The sequence below is a fragment of the Aythya fuligula genome, chromosome 7 (genome assembly GCF_009819795.1).
Source record: "Aythya fuligula isolate bAytFul2 chromosome 7, bAytFul2.pri, whole genome shotgun sequence".
Lineage (NCBI taxonomy): Eukaryota > Metazoa > Chordata > Aves > Anseriformes > Anatidae > Aythya > Aythya fuligula.
In genome coordinates, this window is record NC_045565.1 from 25588777 (window position 1) to 25603314 (window position 14538).

Consider the following 14538-nt stretch of genomic DNA (forward strand, 5'->3'; position numbering starts at 1 on the left):
TTTTGCAACCATCACATGAGATTTTGAGGGTGTGGAGGGTGTTGTTCCCTGGAGCACACAGAACCTGCGCTGGAACTGGAGGTGACCCTACTTTACCTGAAGAGGAACCAGCAAATTTATTCCATGGTTCCCTATTTAAGATTTTGTGCTCATGTGTCATGTATTAATAGGATTTAGTTTTACCTTCAGTTGAACCTTGTCACCTATCTGTCATTACTGCCATCCAGAGATGATCCTCTACTGATCCTCTCTAGTCTAGGCTCTGATAAAATGCAAGGATGAATCTGGTGTGCCTGGCTGTTCTCCAGTCCATGCCAATCTTAGGTTTTATTGTGTGGTCATAACAGGTGCTAGAGAGACTGCAGGGCGAGGAGTGACAGGGTAGTCTGTGACTTCACGGCGTTTATGAAAGCAGGACATGAGGGTGTGACTGGTGAAGGAGAGAGATTGTTCCCATGAAAACATTCCCCAAGGGCAGAAGGACTTTCAGAAGCTTTGAGAAACTTCTGGTGTTTGAGATCATGGCTGTGCTGGAACAGTTGGTGGGACTGGACTATTACTGTTCAGAGCTCTTCAGTGGTGGACAGTTTTTGTATTGGGGTGTAAGGTGCAAGGCAACCCTACAGCAGGTGTAGGTGAAGGTACCTGAAGGACACCTGGAGACCCTGCAGAACTATAGAGTATTCTCATAAAATGTGAGAGTGCCACTTTTCTGTTTTCCTATTTTCAGGTTTGGGGTCCCAAATATTCCTGTGATGGAGAAGAGAGCTAATGCAGGTGCTGAGTGGGCAAAGAACTGCACCTTCTGCTTAAATCTAACTTTTGTCATGTAAGACTCAAAAGGAATCTATCTATTCCTGGGTTACTGCATCCCAAATCCTCATCTTAGAAGCAGTCCCCGTTCAAATGACAGTCAGCAAGTCCCGGTTGTCATGACTGTGATTCCTATTTTCTGCATGAGGAAGGATATAGGGGGTGGCTTGACATAAAGAACATGCTTCTATTTCTCTGTTGGCAAGTGGGCAAGAACTTTTCAGGATCCTTCAGTCCATGTGTGAGAGAAGGAGAGTGACCCCATGAGTTCAGACCTTCCTGAAAGTTTTATGCTGTAGTGAGGGTTACAATATAGAGCAAGCAGGTATTTTTATCTGATCAACCGCCCTGAACCCCAAAGGACTGCAAAACCAGCAGTGTTTTGGATTTATGCGGTAGTGGTTTGCCTCTGTTCTGTTATACAATCCACATGCGTAATGTAGAACCTGTACTTCTGAATTTCCTAACTTTTATGGCTTTGAAATTCTCAGCCATAATGTTGCGTTAAAGGAGATTTGAATTAAAGTTCCTCTATTTCTCTCTCTCTCTCTTTTTTTTTTTTTTTTTTTTTTTTTTTTTTTTTTTGTAATGGAACACTTAAGTCTGTAAGAAAAATTGCCCTTGACAGCTTTAACCATGCTGTTTCACATCTCCCCATGTAGACGTTAGCACAAGATATTTCTAAAGTGGGATAAATATATTTTTCTTTCTTAGAGAGCTCAAAACCAGATGAATGGATTTTTTTTAAACTTGCACCCCACAACTGCGGTATTGGGCAACACCATAAGTTATGATACCATTGTGGTTCCTGATGCAATCCTTCCTGCCTCCCCCACCCCAAAGCGGGCACCAGTTTTTCAGAGGCCAATATTTAAAAATATATGGATATTATTTTTTTTTCCTTCCTTATGGGGTCAGATTTTATGCAAATATATTTTAGTTGTATTCAGGAAACATTCAGGTGGGGAAAAATGTATTCCCTGTGTTAGCCAGCCAGGACCCCACTTACTGGTGGTTCCCGTTCCACTTGTTAAGAAGCTGTTTTGTCTCTGGGCAAGGTTATTTATAAGCTCTTGTGATATAGATCATGTTCTGTCTTTGCTGCTGGTGTAGCTGCACTCTGCAATAGTTAAATGTCAGTTGGAGGCAGAGCCAAACCCCACGGCACCTGCCTCATGCGGATGTCCATCAACCGGCTCCTGCGGTTCTGTGGTTTATCAGGCAAAATGCAAACAGCTCTGGCACTGTGGAGTGTCTGGAGCTGTCTGGAGGGTTTGGTGTGCAAGCTTGGATGCCTCATAAACAGGGAGAAGCTGAATCGTGAACTTAAGAGCCCTCTATGCCTTATTCCGTTGCATATCAAGGGAGCTATTGTGTGAGCCGATTTGCTCTTAGCATATCTGTTACTTTGGACACTACAGGAAAAAACAGAAATTATTTTAGTGCCCTTGGATGATGGAGGACATTGCAAATGGCTGACTCAGTGTGATGGATATACACAGAGGAATCATTCCCAGCCTGGTTTCTGGAAACGTCTAGTGAACCAGATTTCATGAAAGTCTGCTCGATTAGGCCCTTCAAAGGCGATAATATCAGAGCTCCAGGGGTGTTTGGCATGAGCAAGGAGCTGCTCTGCACGGAACAAAGGAAGGAAATTGCCCAGAGTGTGTGTGTTTTCACATCAACAGATGAAAATAATTTTGCTTAACTACTTAATGATACAACACAAAGAATAAAAAAGAAGCACTGTAGCTCTGGTGTAAGGAATTCAAGTGTCGTACTGATCATGAAACACATCCACACGATGGTATGTGAGTTCAGAATAAGAATACAAACATAATAAAGATAATTGAACTGATCTTTCCTCTTGATTTTAAATAAATATAATTTGGAAAAGGAACTGCTAAGGCAGAATTTGACCTTCCTGCAGCTGAGCCAATAAGTTTCAAAGGAGGTGTGGGCATCTGCAGATAGGAACTGCCGCATAAATGTAGGTTCAAGGTCAGAAGAGTGAAGCCGATTTGACAGACTACTCTTTTATTGCCTTAATCTATAAGGTAATCAGATCATTTCATCTTGGTTGAATCTATAATAATGTAAAAATATGTTAATTGGCTAGTTAGCACTCAAACTGTTGCTTCTGACCTTTTTGTCTGTGGAGAGCCCTGACTTGTGCTCTTGCCTCCAGCACTTTCTGGTCCTGTGTCCTGCTCAGCCTGACTGACCCACCTTGCCTGGGATAGTTCCTTGTATATTCTAAACTATCATTTTTATCTTATTATTTTTTTTTTTTTTTCTGTAATGATTTTCATACCCAATTTTCACTACTAGTTAATTTTATTTACAAACACTCCACTTAGGCTTATATAAAGGCTTACCATTAAATAAAGGTTTTACACTAATGATGTTACATGCATTTGAGGTCAGGCAGCAAATGTGTGGGAAGATCTAAATGGTGGACTTAGCTGCCTGTGCTAACCGTAACGGAACAATCTGTGCATTTTTGCCCTTATTTCCTCTGTGCCTGTACTTGTTATCTGGAAAAACTCAGCACTCTTTATTTCCCTGGGCTGTTGCGAGGAAGGGAATACGTGAAGGTCTAAGGTGCTTGGATTTGTTGATAACAATGATCCCATGACAGGTATGGAAGGTCTTTTAACTGGTTATTAAAAGATGCAAGGGCTCATTTCCAACAGGTACATCCTTTCCCTTCATGGTAGCATCTGTGAAACTTCAGCTTCTGGACTGCTTCTCCTGGAGGGAGAGTGATGCTTTCTTGGAGTAATATTCTGAGACAATATTATTAAATTCTGAACAACAATATTGCCATCACGAATTAATCTCCCTGCAGGTGGGTTAACTCAGGCATAGAGTGAGCTGGCATCAGAGCTGGGAATAGAGCAAAGAGGCTCTGATGCCTTTCCCTGCTCTGAGTGCCAGGCCAGTGGCCAGGCTGCACTGCTCACACGGTGCCTTCTCCATCACCCATCTCCTGCTGTCGTGTCAAAGGCAAGGCTCGGTGTTTCGGGAGCACAACAGGCCTGAGTTTCTGTCCTTTGGCATAGCAGCTAATTCTCCTGATCTATCAGTGAAGCTTTTTCACATAAACGAATAAGTCTTTGGGCCATAGACATTAGGCTGAAAAGGGCTCAGCAGGTTACCTAAACCATCTCCCTTCCCTGGAACGAGAGGGAATCTCTTCCCCATGCTCTGTTCGGCACCGGTTATGGGAGTTGTTAATTAAGTCAAACTGAGGAAGATCAGTGACTTTTATGTACGTATGTATGGGTATGGAGTGAGAGTAGAGTCTGGAGTCTGAAATGGAAGAACAAAAAGCAGCCTAATTTTTTTTGAAAAATAAAAAATCAGCTTTATGGGAGCTATTTTTTGTCCTCTCTTTTAGAAATGGCTTAGGCACAAAATTCCCCCACCTAGTTAGTTTTCTTTATGAAATCAGTCAGTCCTCAAGGAAAGCCCCCACCTGTCCTTGCAGTTTATGGTGTCTCAGGGGGCTGCTCTGCCCTCCCTTCTGTCAACTTTTTTTTATTGAGAGCTGTCCTCCGAAGATAGCGTGCCCAGCCTTAGAGTTCAAATCATTCCTTCTCTTCAGGTCCCCCTGTCAGAAGCTTTAAATTGCCCTTCAGTAGGTATGTGACTCCACAGAGTTAAATTGCTGCACAAAATCTGCTGGCTCGCAGATGGTATCAGAAGATAATTGGAAGGAGAACAGGGCTGGCAAAGTGACTGGGGCCTTTTTTTTCATTTTCTTCTTGAACTTAGGTAGAGGTGTGCACACAGCAGCTTTAAAAGCAAGAAGAAGAAAAGGGGGAAAAAGATAAATTAAATTTCCCAAGGCTTCAGTGGAAGTTTCTTAGCAAAGAGGAAGAATTGGGAGATATGATCCAGCATAGGTTGCTGAATCAATAAAAATAAATTATGAGTTCTTCGCTATCACCTCTTATAATGTATGATAGGGGACCCTTAAATCATATCACCTCCTGCCAGGAGAGATTGTATTTATGTTTAACTGACTTACGCAGAGATAAAGCTCAGGCTTCTGTTATTTTAAGCAATCTAGATGTCTTTTCTGGTGGCAATGTGTGTTTGTGTGCAGCGAGGCCATCCGTGAGCTGGGACAGATTCTGGGGAGCACAACTGTGCCTTGCCAGAAACGTGGGTCAGAACCTGGGGGCTTTACTGCCCCACTGCCACAACTGCTGCCGGTAGCATTGGGTGTGTCCCCTCCCCTCCCATGTGTTTATTCACGGTAGTCTGGAATTCTACTTAAATGTCTCCTGTGTTTTATTGCCGTCCTTAAAAAGGCGGCTAATTCACCATGTCTTTTCCCAGAGGCTCTCTCCTGAGGGGCTAATAAATCTACTCATACTTAGCTTTTGTGGAGTGTTTTTTTTCCCCTACAACGAGGACAAAGGGTTTTATGATCTGACCTGGTAGCTACGTTTAGGGCTCTATTTCAGCCTCTGGGACAGAATCCAGGTTCTCTCTAAGGACTGATAACCATGCTGGAGGCCTTTCTTTTACTTCTTTAGGAAGGAGATTTTAAGAAACTGATCATAATTTGTGTGTATGCGCACATACGCTAAAGGTACGTAGATAGGCAGAGGGTGTTTGCTGAAACTTAAATTTACTGGTGTGGGTTTTTTCTTTCTCCGTGAAAAAATGTGTTATACAAGGGATATCATCTACTTGCTAACATCCATCATAGAGATGGAAGAGCAACATGTCTGACTTGTAGACCCTATTCTGCTGGTGGCAACAGATACCACTCACTTGGGTAAGAAATAGAATCAGTGCTTTGGGAGGAGAATCTGATTTTTCCTGTTACTGTAACGCATCACAGATCCTCCCCGAGTCCTGCAGGCATTAGTTGTTGCTGTGGTGCCAGTGATATTCAGCTGCATTCACACCTGTGGCAGGGACTCCTGTGCAAGGCACCAGTGAATGCATCCTATGGATGGTCCCTGTCCCAAAAAGCTTAAAATCAAAAGCATGAGAGAGTCTGGCAGGTTCAAATCCAAATTGCCAAAGCAGGGAACCAGTGTGCACAGATCCTGTCCTGCTCCTGCTGGTAGTCACGCGGGAGGAGGGAGTTATGCTTTCCAGTGCTGGCTCTTTCTACAAAGCACTGTAGTGTTGTTTTTCTGTGGATTCTGTTCACTCACCCCAAGCCTTGTAATGGGAATTTCAAATGGCTGCTTTCATGCAGAGGGCACTTTTTGTGAAGGCAATGTGATCTGCCTCCGGTATCCCCAGGGAATCCATGGGAAGACCTCTCGTGGTCTGGCTCCAGCTTGTTCTGCTGCCTGATTTATATGGACAGGAAGGAGGACAGGGGAAAGAAAGAGCATGCTGCGGCAGCTTTCATAAGGGAAAGTGAAAAGCAATGCAGGCAAGGGAGGATTAAAGGAGAATATCATTCTTTGAGTTCTTAGTTTTTGTTTTGAGGACAAATTTGACAGCCTCAGCCATTTAAAGATCACAAGTTCACTGGAACATGTTTTGCTTTTGTGTGTGATCTTGGGACTTGTCTCCTTCAATTTCAGAGGGCTCTTTTGCCAGCACTGCCTGAAGCCACCCACAGATCATTGATCTCTCTCCAGAGATTAAAAGAAAAAAGTCATTTGCTGCTTCAGCTGGCATCATCTTGCTCATGCAAAAATGTTGCTCTGATTTCCAATGGGCAGGATTTGGCCTCTATTTCTTGTTAGTATCTGAGGGTTTTATGTTAGGATGTGCTGTTCTTCAAGGGTTAGTACCTGGAGATAAGTTTTTTTCAGCTGTGTTCACCAGGCTAGGGAAAAGATTGGTGCTTAAGTTGCATGTGGTCCTTTTGCTAATCACTCTGTTCCTATGTGTGAACTCTGATTGTGGCTTTATCTTCCAGGTGTTGCTTGTTAGCCTAAATGAACTAAATCTGTTTAAGTGGATTATTTCAGCCATGTAAAATTCCTGGATGGAGACTCTATTTCAGAATAAAATGGTCTTTAATTAGATTTTTCCTGATATACTTGCAAAGTGAATTGAACCAAACCCTAAAAGTTGTTTTGGATTCCTCCTCCTGAGTGTTTCCATGTAGAGAAGCACTTAATCTCTCCCTGCCTCTGGTTTCACATCAGTAAAACAACGATGACATTACTTGCCTTTTCTCGCAGTGGTGTTGCTTGCTAAATCCATTAGCACCGGTGGAATTTAAATTCCTCACAGGGAGCTTTGTAATGATGCTGTGTGCTTCTGGCACATGGGGAGAGCACTCCTAGGTAGCAGCAACTGCACTTAGATCTCTGGGGCAAGTGGGGATGGAGATGATGTGTAGTGGGGTGATCACCTGTGTGTGCACGTCTTTGGTGCATGGGGGGAGTTCTGGTTGGACTGGGGTTATGAAGGGTTATTACTGGGGTTATTGCTTTTGTTCTGGTTCCTTCCCCCCTTCCTCTGGACTGGGGAGTGAGCATCTGGGTGGGTGCTCAGCTGCTGGCTGAGCCCATCCCACACATCAGCAGAAATCTGTTGAGCACAAAGTCTCCTATTGCAACGTTTGAGCATTTGTGTACAGAAAGCTAGACAGATATCAGTGGGTTTCACCTGACTTAGCTTTAAATGTAGAGACTAAAAAAACCAAACTGTTTTACTTAGCAAATTCATCATCCCAAATAACTCAATTAGTTTGTTGATTAGGTCACCTTTAATTATTAATTTTGTCCCTTTTAAAAAGAAAAAATAAATGAAAGAAACAAGCAGCTAGGGACCTCCATAGGGCAGCGCTGCCGGCGTTCAGGTCCTAAACCTTTTTAAGCCAATTTGCCTTCATCCGCAAGCAGTTTGCTGCTGCTGGTTCCCAGGAGCTGTGCCCATTCACGTTTTTAATTTACTTGTTGGGTGCTTTGCTCTAATCTGAATGGGGGAAAGGTTGATGAAAATTGTGGACAAGCTTCCTGTGGCTGGTGTGTGGGGCAGCAAAGGCCGCAAACATCATGGAAATAGTCTGTAGGTAGGAAATGGAGTCCGGGACCCTGCCTGCCAGAGCAAGCAAGCAAAGAGCTCTCATTTTTCACTTGTAAATTTGTTCACAGTTCCTTTGTTGTGCTGTGTGCTACCCGGTGCTCATCCCTTTGCTCATTATTAATTACTTTCTGTAAATATGTGGACAGGGGCAGTGGCGAGCTGTGTAAATCTCTGTGCTGATACACTGGGATCACTTAGAGGCGAGGTGAGTCTCACCAAGCAGCTCGGGGCTGGCCTTTCAGACATCTACGTGACATGGTCGCCTCTTCTCTCTGGCTGCTGCTCTTCTCCCCCTTCTCTAATACGTGTCTCCCAATACTGGAGGATGACTGCCCATGACTTGGCACTTCTCGGTTGTTCTGAAGTTTGCTGTCAGCCTGCTGGAGGAACTGCAGTGCCTTTACGTGCTGATTTGTGGGAACCAGTTATGTATCTACTGTGGGGTATGTGCAAAGCACTTTGCCAACTTGGAATCAGCAAGATCTGGAGGAGGGTTTAATGAACTAAAGTCATTTTCCTTCATAGTAAAATTTTATGAGCACAAAAGATTGCTACGCCACCAAACACTCTGAAGAGCTTCTGAGCACTTCTGTGATTTATAGGCTCAGAGATTCCTAATAATTTCCTGAACAATAGGAGCCCCCTCAGGGATTTCTTCTCAACGCAGAAAGAAACTTGGACTCCTATTTCTGGTCGTATTTTCTGTCATTTCACATCAGCCAAATCGTGTCAAGGCTTGAGGTTGCTAGGCTGGGCAGGCCCGGAGACCTGCTGGCCTTCGAGGAGAGGTCTGTCACGTTGGGCCTGGACCTAGTGGCTCAGTGCCATGGCAGGATTGGAAAGTGCCAGGGACTCTTAAACTGTATTATAGTGTAAGCCTTTGAGGATGAGTAATTGACAAGGGTTGGCATTTTTGTCACGCAGACCTTTTAGCAGGGTCTTCAGTCAACAACGTAGTTTGTACAGAACAAAAAAGTATGGGAGGCCTATGTGTAAAATACACTGCACGAGGAAATCCTTGAAGGACTGGAATGTCATTTCGGTTCCATGGGGGGAAAAAAAAAGAAAACAAAACAAAACAAACTTTCTCTGATTATCCTTTCTCCATCCCCACTTCTGCCTTGAAAACCGAAACAGTTTATTGAATTTTCAGGTCATTTAGTTTTGTGTAAGCTCAGCTTTAAATTACATGTTCCAAAGGGTTTCTGTTGCCTTAAGGGAGCTGTAACTCAGCCTGACCTATTTCCCGGCTCTGTCCTGCAGGCTGCTCCTCTCTCGCTTCACTCTCAGCCACCTGGGCTGCTCGGTGCCCCCAGGGACACCCACCTATGGGGCTGGGGGAAGCGCCTGGTCCCCGGGGGACAGTGGGGGAATTTCCCACCTGAGCCATGTTCCCCAGAGCAAGCACTATGAGCCTGGGGAAAAAGGCAGCTCAGCATTCATTTGACTTAAAAATTAATTTTGGGGGCGTCGGTTTGATGAATGGAAACCAGACAGTTTCATTTGAGACTATACAGTTGTTTTCTTTATTTTGATTAAAAAAAAAATAATGCCTAAGTGAAAGTTTTCTTTGTTTCTGAATCAATATAACTGGGAACTTTTTTTTTTTTTTTTTTTTTTTTATATATATATTTCTTTTCCCCAGATCAAAATCTTTTCATCTTGATTTAGGTTGAGGAGTGTGCTTTTTCCTGTGGGGTGGCAATTCTACATTTCCTGCAGTTCAGGGGGAGAAAATGCTTTTTTTGTTTTGAAGCAGTTCATGCTTTAAATGTGAAATCTCCAATTTTCAATTGAATTCAGCTTTTAAAATGAAAACCATCAAGATTTTCATGCAAAATTACTCTGACACAGAAAAGCCATGATTATTTGTCAGTGTTGACAAAAACAAGCAAAGCTTCTTCAACTACAAAGTAGGAATTTGAATCAAATGTCTCAGCTTGAATCAGTGAGGGGTTTTCTTTTTTTCCCTGTCAGAATTCAGTTTTGGACAAAATTATCTAATTTTCTTTGTTTTGTTCCATTCTTTTTCACCTAAAGCATTCACATAACAACGTCCTAGAGAATTGGGCTCTTGCCTGGGTCTGCCCCTGCCACCCCTTTTGCAGTCACTTGACACAGTTGGGACAACACCATGCGGAGACCTCAGGGTAGCTTCTTGAAATATTTTGAAGCCCCCATTGCAAGGCTGTTTCAGAAACACCCTGTGAAAGCAAGGCAGGAACCAGCTGTGTCTTTTGGGCTCTGATCTGTGTCTTAACCACCTGGGACACTTGCTTGCTAGCAGCATCTGCTGCTGCAGTCTCAAAGGCTGTGTGGTGGGGAATGTCCTCTCGCAGCGTTCCTGGGGCAGGCTGTGGGGTAAAGCCTCCCCAGCCCCTCTGTTTGTCAAGCTTCCAAGACAGAATGAGCATTAACACTGTTGAAATTCAACAGTTTTGTCTCAAAAGCAAATGGGACAGGGTGGTGTCCCTGGGCTTGTGGTCTGGTGCCTGGCCTGGGCACATGTGGTAAGTGATTTGTGGGCATTTTGCTGCAGGTGGCTGTATTACCATGCCCCAGGGACCCCCTGAGATTTAGCTGCATAGGGGTGGTTATGCTTTTGTTCTGCATGTGTTGACAATGGGCAGAGCTGGATTTTTGGTAGTAACTGTGCATGAAAATTCAGAAAAACCCTACTAAACAGCATGCTTTTACTTTGTATTTATACCCAGGAGCTGAGCAGGCTTCACCCCACTCCTGCAAAGCTGCCATTTTCCTGCAATTTGTAGGGTTTGTATCTCCAAAAATACAAGGCATAGGAGATCTGAGGAGAGGCACACACAGTACTGGCAGGTTATGGATGCTGCCTCCAGTTGGGATTGCAATTTAAGCAAGAGTTATTCTGTTGAAGTTTGATCATGATATAGAGGCTTCGTGTAATACGTTTAGGACTGGATCCAGGATCTGCTGACCTCAGTGGGAGTCCTCCTCCAGGTTGAAACTGGAAAACTACCTCTGTGAAACCTTGCCTCAGTTGTGAGCACTAAAGAGGGAGTCGTTCCTGGCAAGGCACTGCTTATGCTGGGGTGCATGGCTTCCAAATTTCCATTCATGAGATATCCTATTGGAATGTCTCTGGAAATATGGGTCATATCTATAAACGTCCCTTGGCAGGTTTTAGCTAGGAGCAGTGCAGGCTGCTCCCATCAGTTGGTGCAAGGACATGTACGATCCTTGGCTGCTGTGAGTGGCAGCTGGTTCTTCCCGATTTGTATGGGAAGGTGTGTGCGAGGTTTAAGTCTCAATAAAAAGGGCCTTGTCCTTATTTCCCTGCTGCACAGCAGCAGTTTAGGCTGACATGGGCTTGCATATGCTGACTCAAATCTGCCTGGCAGGTTTCTTTTCACACCCTGCTTGGAAGCAGCTTTGCTTTTATCTTCCTCCTAAAGGTCTCTGCATAGGGAAATAAAGGGAAAAATGCAATCGGGGAAGGGGGAAGTGAATCCAGTAGCAAAAGGGATGCTCAGAGCATCTTTTCAAAAGCCATTAAGTTGGGCACCGATTGCATAGTCACGTACCAAGGTCCTTATGATTTGAACAGGTCTCTTCCCGGTATTATGCTGACGGTAACAGACTGCTGCAGCCTCTGATATTGATTAATCCTTTGGCATTTTTCCGTTCTGCAAAGCTTTAAACTCCTCACCTAGCAGCCTCTCAGCTGGGAAACCCAAATGATAGGTGTGGCAGGTCCCATTGCCATGGGAGGAGAGGGAGGGAGGGAGATAGGGCTTTTGCAATAGAAAGGCTCCTTGTTGCAACAAAATCCGTTTGGGGCAAAATGGGCTCTTTTGCTGGATTGGGATCTTCATAACCAAATTTATCATTTCTTTCCATGGAGACTAGTCCATGTTAGCACCTTGAGAGAAACAGGAAAACGTCAAGTGTAATTTCTGATTTGTCTGTTGAATTACCAAGGGATCATCCCAATTCCATTCCTGTCCTTGAATAACCATAGGTGTAGAGAGGGCAGCTCGCAATGTTCAGTTAATTCCTGGTGGCATGTTTTATTTCAAATGTAAAACATCTCCAGGATTAAAATAAACGTTACTGGTTACATGATGCATTAAGCTAATGATTTTCTTTTTTAAAACTTACTTGATCCTATAATACGGGAACTTTAATGGATAAACGCTAAGCTCTCCTTTGGGTGATTTCAGATGCCTTGTATATTGTTACACAGTCTAAAGAAAATCCTTTTTTTTCTTTTTCCCCTTTCTCCTCCTTCCTCCCTTCCCCTTCCACAGGTGATTCTCATTCTGACAAAGCTCTATGACTTCAACCTGGGGAGTGTTACCGAGAGCTCGCTGTGGAGGTAAGCGGGCTGTAGGAATTACAGCAAGTGGCATGGAAGGGGTGCACGGTGCCTCTTGTAAAACTGGAGGCTGAGCAAGGGGGGGGTTCAGAGTTGATCTGGGGAGGAGGAGATGGGAGGGGATCTGAGATAACTGAAGTTGAAAGGGGATGCATGATTAAGAAAGAATTGATTTAACAAAGTGAGGTCTGCAAATCAGATGCTTTGTTGATGTAGGGCATTTCCATAGACACACAGAGGAGCTTTTGTTCTGTCCTTTCTGAGTATCCTTAAACAAGGCTCTTCATTCCTCAGAGCCTCTGCCATGGTGCTAGCAATGAGAATGGTCTCTGTAGATGGTACGTGCTTGCTGGAACAGCGTCCAAGATGGTGTACAACCCTGTGCCTGGTATGAGCTTAGCTGGTCTTAGCCATGTTCCTCAGCCCTGTGAGCTGAGGTGGTCAACTTGGTGGTGATTTAGTGTTGCCTGGGGCTGTGAGGACAGTAGCCATCCAAGGACTAGAGATCACAACGGTGAGCTTGTGTAGATGTGTTTAAAAAACAAAGCAAAACATGCAGAACACTCTTATGAACAAGCAGACCAATTCCTGAGGGATTGTTACTTGGGTGTTTTTTACTGTCAGAACAGCAACAAGAAAAAGGGCATAGGGTGGGGAAGACACCAGTGCTTTGTGTTAGATTTACCTTTTGTATTACTGCTATTGCTCAACCTCCAGAAATTGTAATTGGTGGTGCTGTCACTGCATTGTAGCTGTTGCTCCGAGTCTAAGCAGCTTCTTGCAGGTGGTCTCTTGTCCTTTCTTCCACGTTAATTTAGAAGCTCTTGTTTGGATCAGATTTTGGGATTGAGTTGTGGGTTATTCCCATTAATGCATTTAAGGGTTAATTGTTTAGTAGAGCTCTTGAAACTTCTCAATTTGCACAGTAAATACAAAGCCTAATTGCACTGTACCATGGTAATCTGCAAAAGTATAAATAACCGTGCAGCTAATAAGAGGAGAGAACACCGTCATTTCCACTTATCCCGCTACTTTTCAAGGTATTTAAGCCTTGAAAACTTTTGCCTCTTTACCTAACAAGTACAAATGGCACTGTGATTGTACTTTAAATGTAATTGCTAAGCAATCTGCTCTGCATAAATAATGTAACAAGCAGGCAAATCCTGTCCTAATGCTGATCTCAGAGCAGCACCTGAGCTCTGCAGGAAGGTGACAGCAGCAGCGCTCTTGGAGCTTTCCCAGAGTGACAGAAACACAGCTCATCTGTCCAACTGAATGTATCAGCTGCTTGGGCATCTGGGGAGATGCCCTGTTCTGTGTGTTTGTCTGTTTTGGGATGCTTCTGCCTCTCTTCTGCGGTGAAAGAGGGGCTGTTGGGGGGTCTGGAGACTCGAGCTGGGTTCTCTTCCAAGGTTTGGGAGGAAAGGTCAAGGTAAAAGCTAGCAGGTAGAGCTCTTGGGCTCTAAACCTGAGTTTCCCACCTGGAAAACTGAGGATTAAACCATACTGCAGTTTAGAGGGAAGTGTTTTTTTTTTTTTAAGAGAACAGCTTTGGTTTTCTTTTTTGAAAAGATGTTGTAGCAATACAAATAGATACAATGCGGAAGAAACAAGCCAAGAGAGATTCCTTTTCGCAGGATATTCTGTTCCATTTATACATGAAAGCCTCTGAATCTCTGCATTATTTAAATAGGTACTTTTCAATATTTTCTCTCAATTTTTGAGACCCTGAAAATTTCATAAGGAAGATCTGTCTTTGCAGAGCGAAATTACGTCTTCTGGTCATATATTTGCTTTCCTTGGTTACTTTTTTATAGACTCCTTCAAAATCATCTTTGAGCCCCAGGAACTGGGTGGGTCACAAATTGAATGCAAATATCTATTAAACATCAGAAGGAGATTTCCACTTTTTCTACCTGTTTTCTGGGACTGTGGCTTGTGTTGTCTGCCAACTCAGAGCTCTGTCCGTCTGAGCAGCAGTGCTGTGTGGTGCCTCTTCTGAGCGCTTGGCAAACAGTTGCTTCCACACGAGAGAAGCGGTTTTTGTGGCGGAGAGCGGTGAATCACACAGCAGTGCTTCAGAGGACGATAAGATAGAGCAGAGTGGAATGCAATCTTCAGATATCATCTTGCCTCTGCCTGCCTCATGCATCAAAAGCTTTTGCTCAGTCTCCCCCCCGGGTTGTGGCACGAGATGCTTTGATGCAAAGTGCTATATAAGACAAATTTCTAATACCTGCATTTAAATACAAAGACGAGTGAATCAATATGAAAACATCCCGAATGTAATTAAAAAAGGAGCAAGAGAGAATGAAAAGTTACATCGGAAGCTGCTCCTCTATCAGGCT

The 14538-nt window shown here is 43.8% G+C and overlaps 1 protein-coding gene across 1 annotated transcript in view; it reads left to right on the forward strand.

Moving 5' to 3' along the window:
* SORCS3 (sortilin related VPS10 domain containing receptor 3) overlaps window positions 1-14538 on the forward strand; it is a 275315-nt gene that overhangs the window by 68902 nt on the left and 191875 nt on the right. Inside the window, exon 2 of the mRNA XM_032191225.1 lies at window positions 12123-12190. Within this exon, the coding sequence (XP_032047116.1) occupies window positions 12123-12190 (68 nt within the window). The remainder of the gene's footprint in view (window positions 1-12122; window positions 12191-14538) is intronic.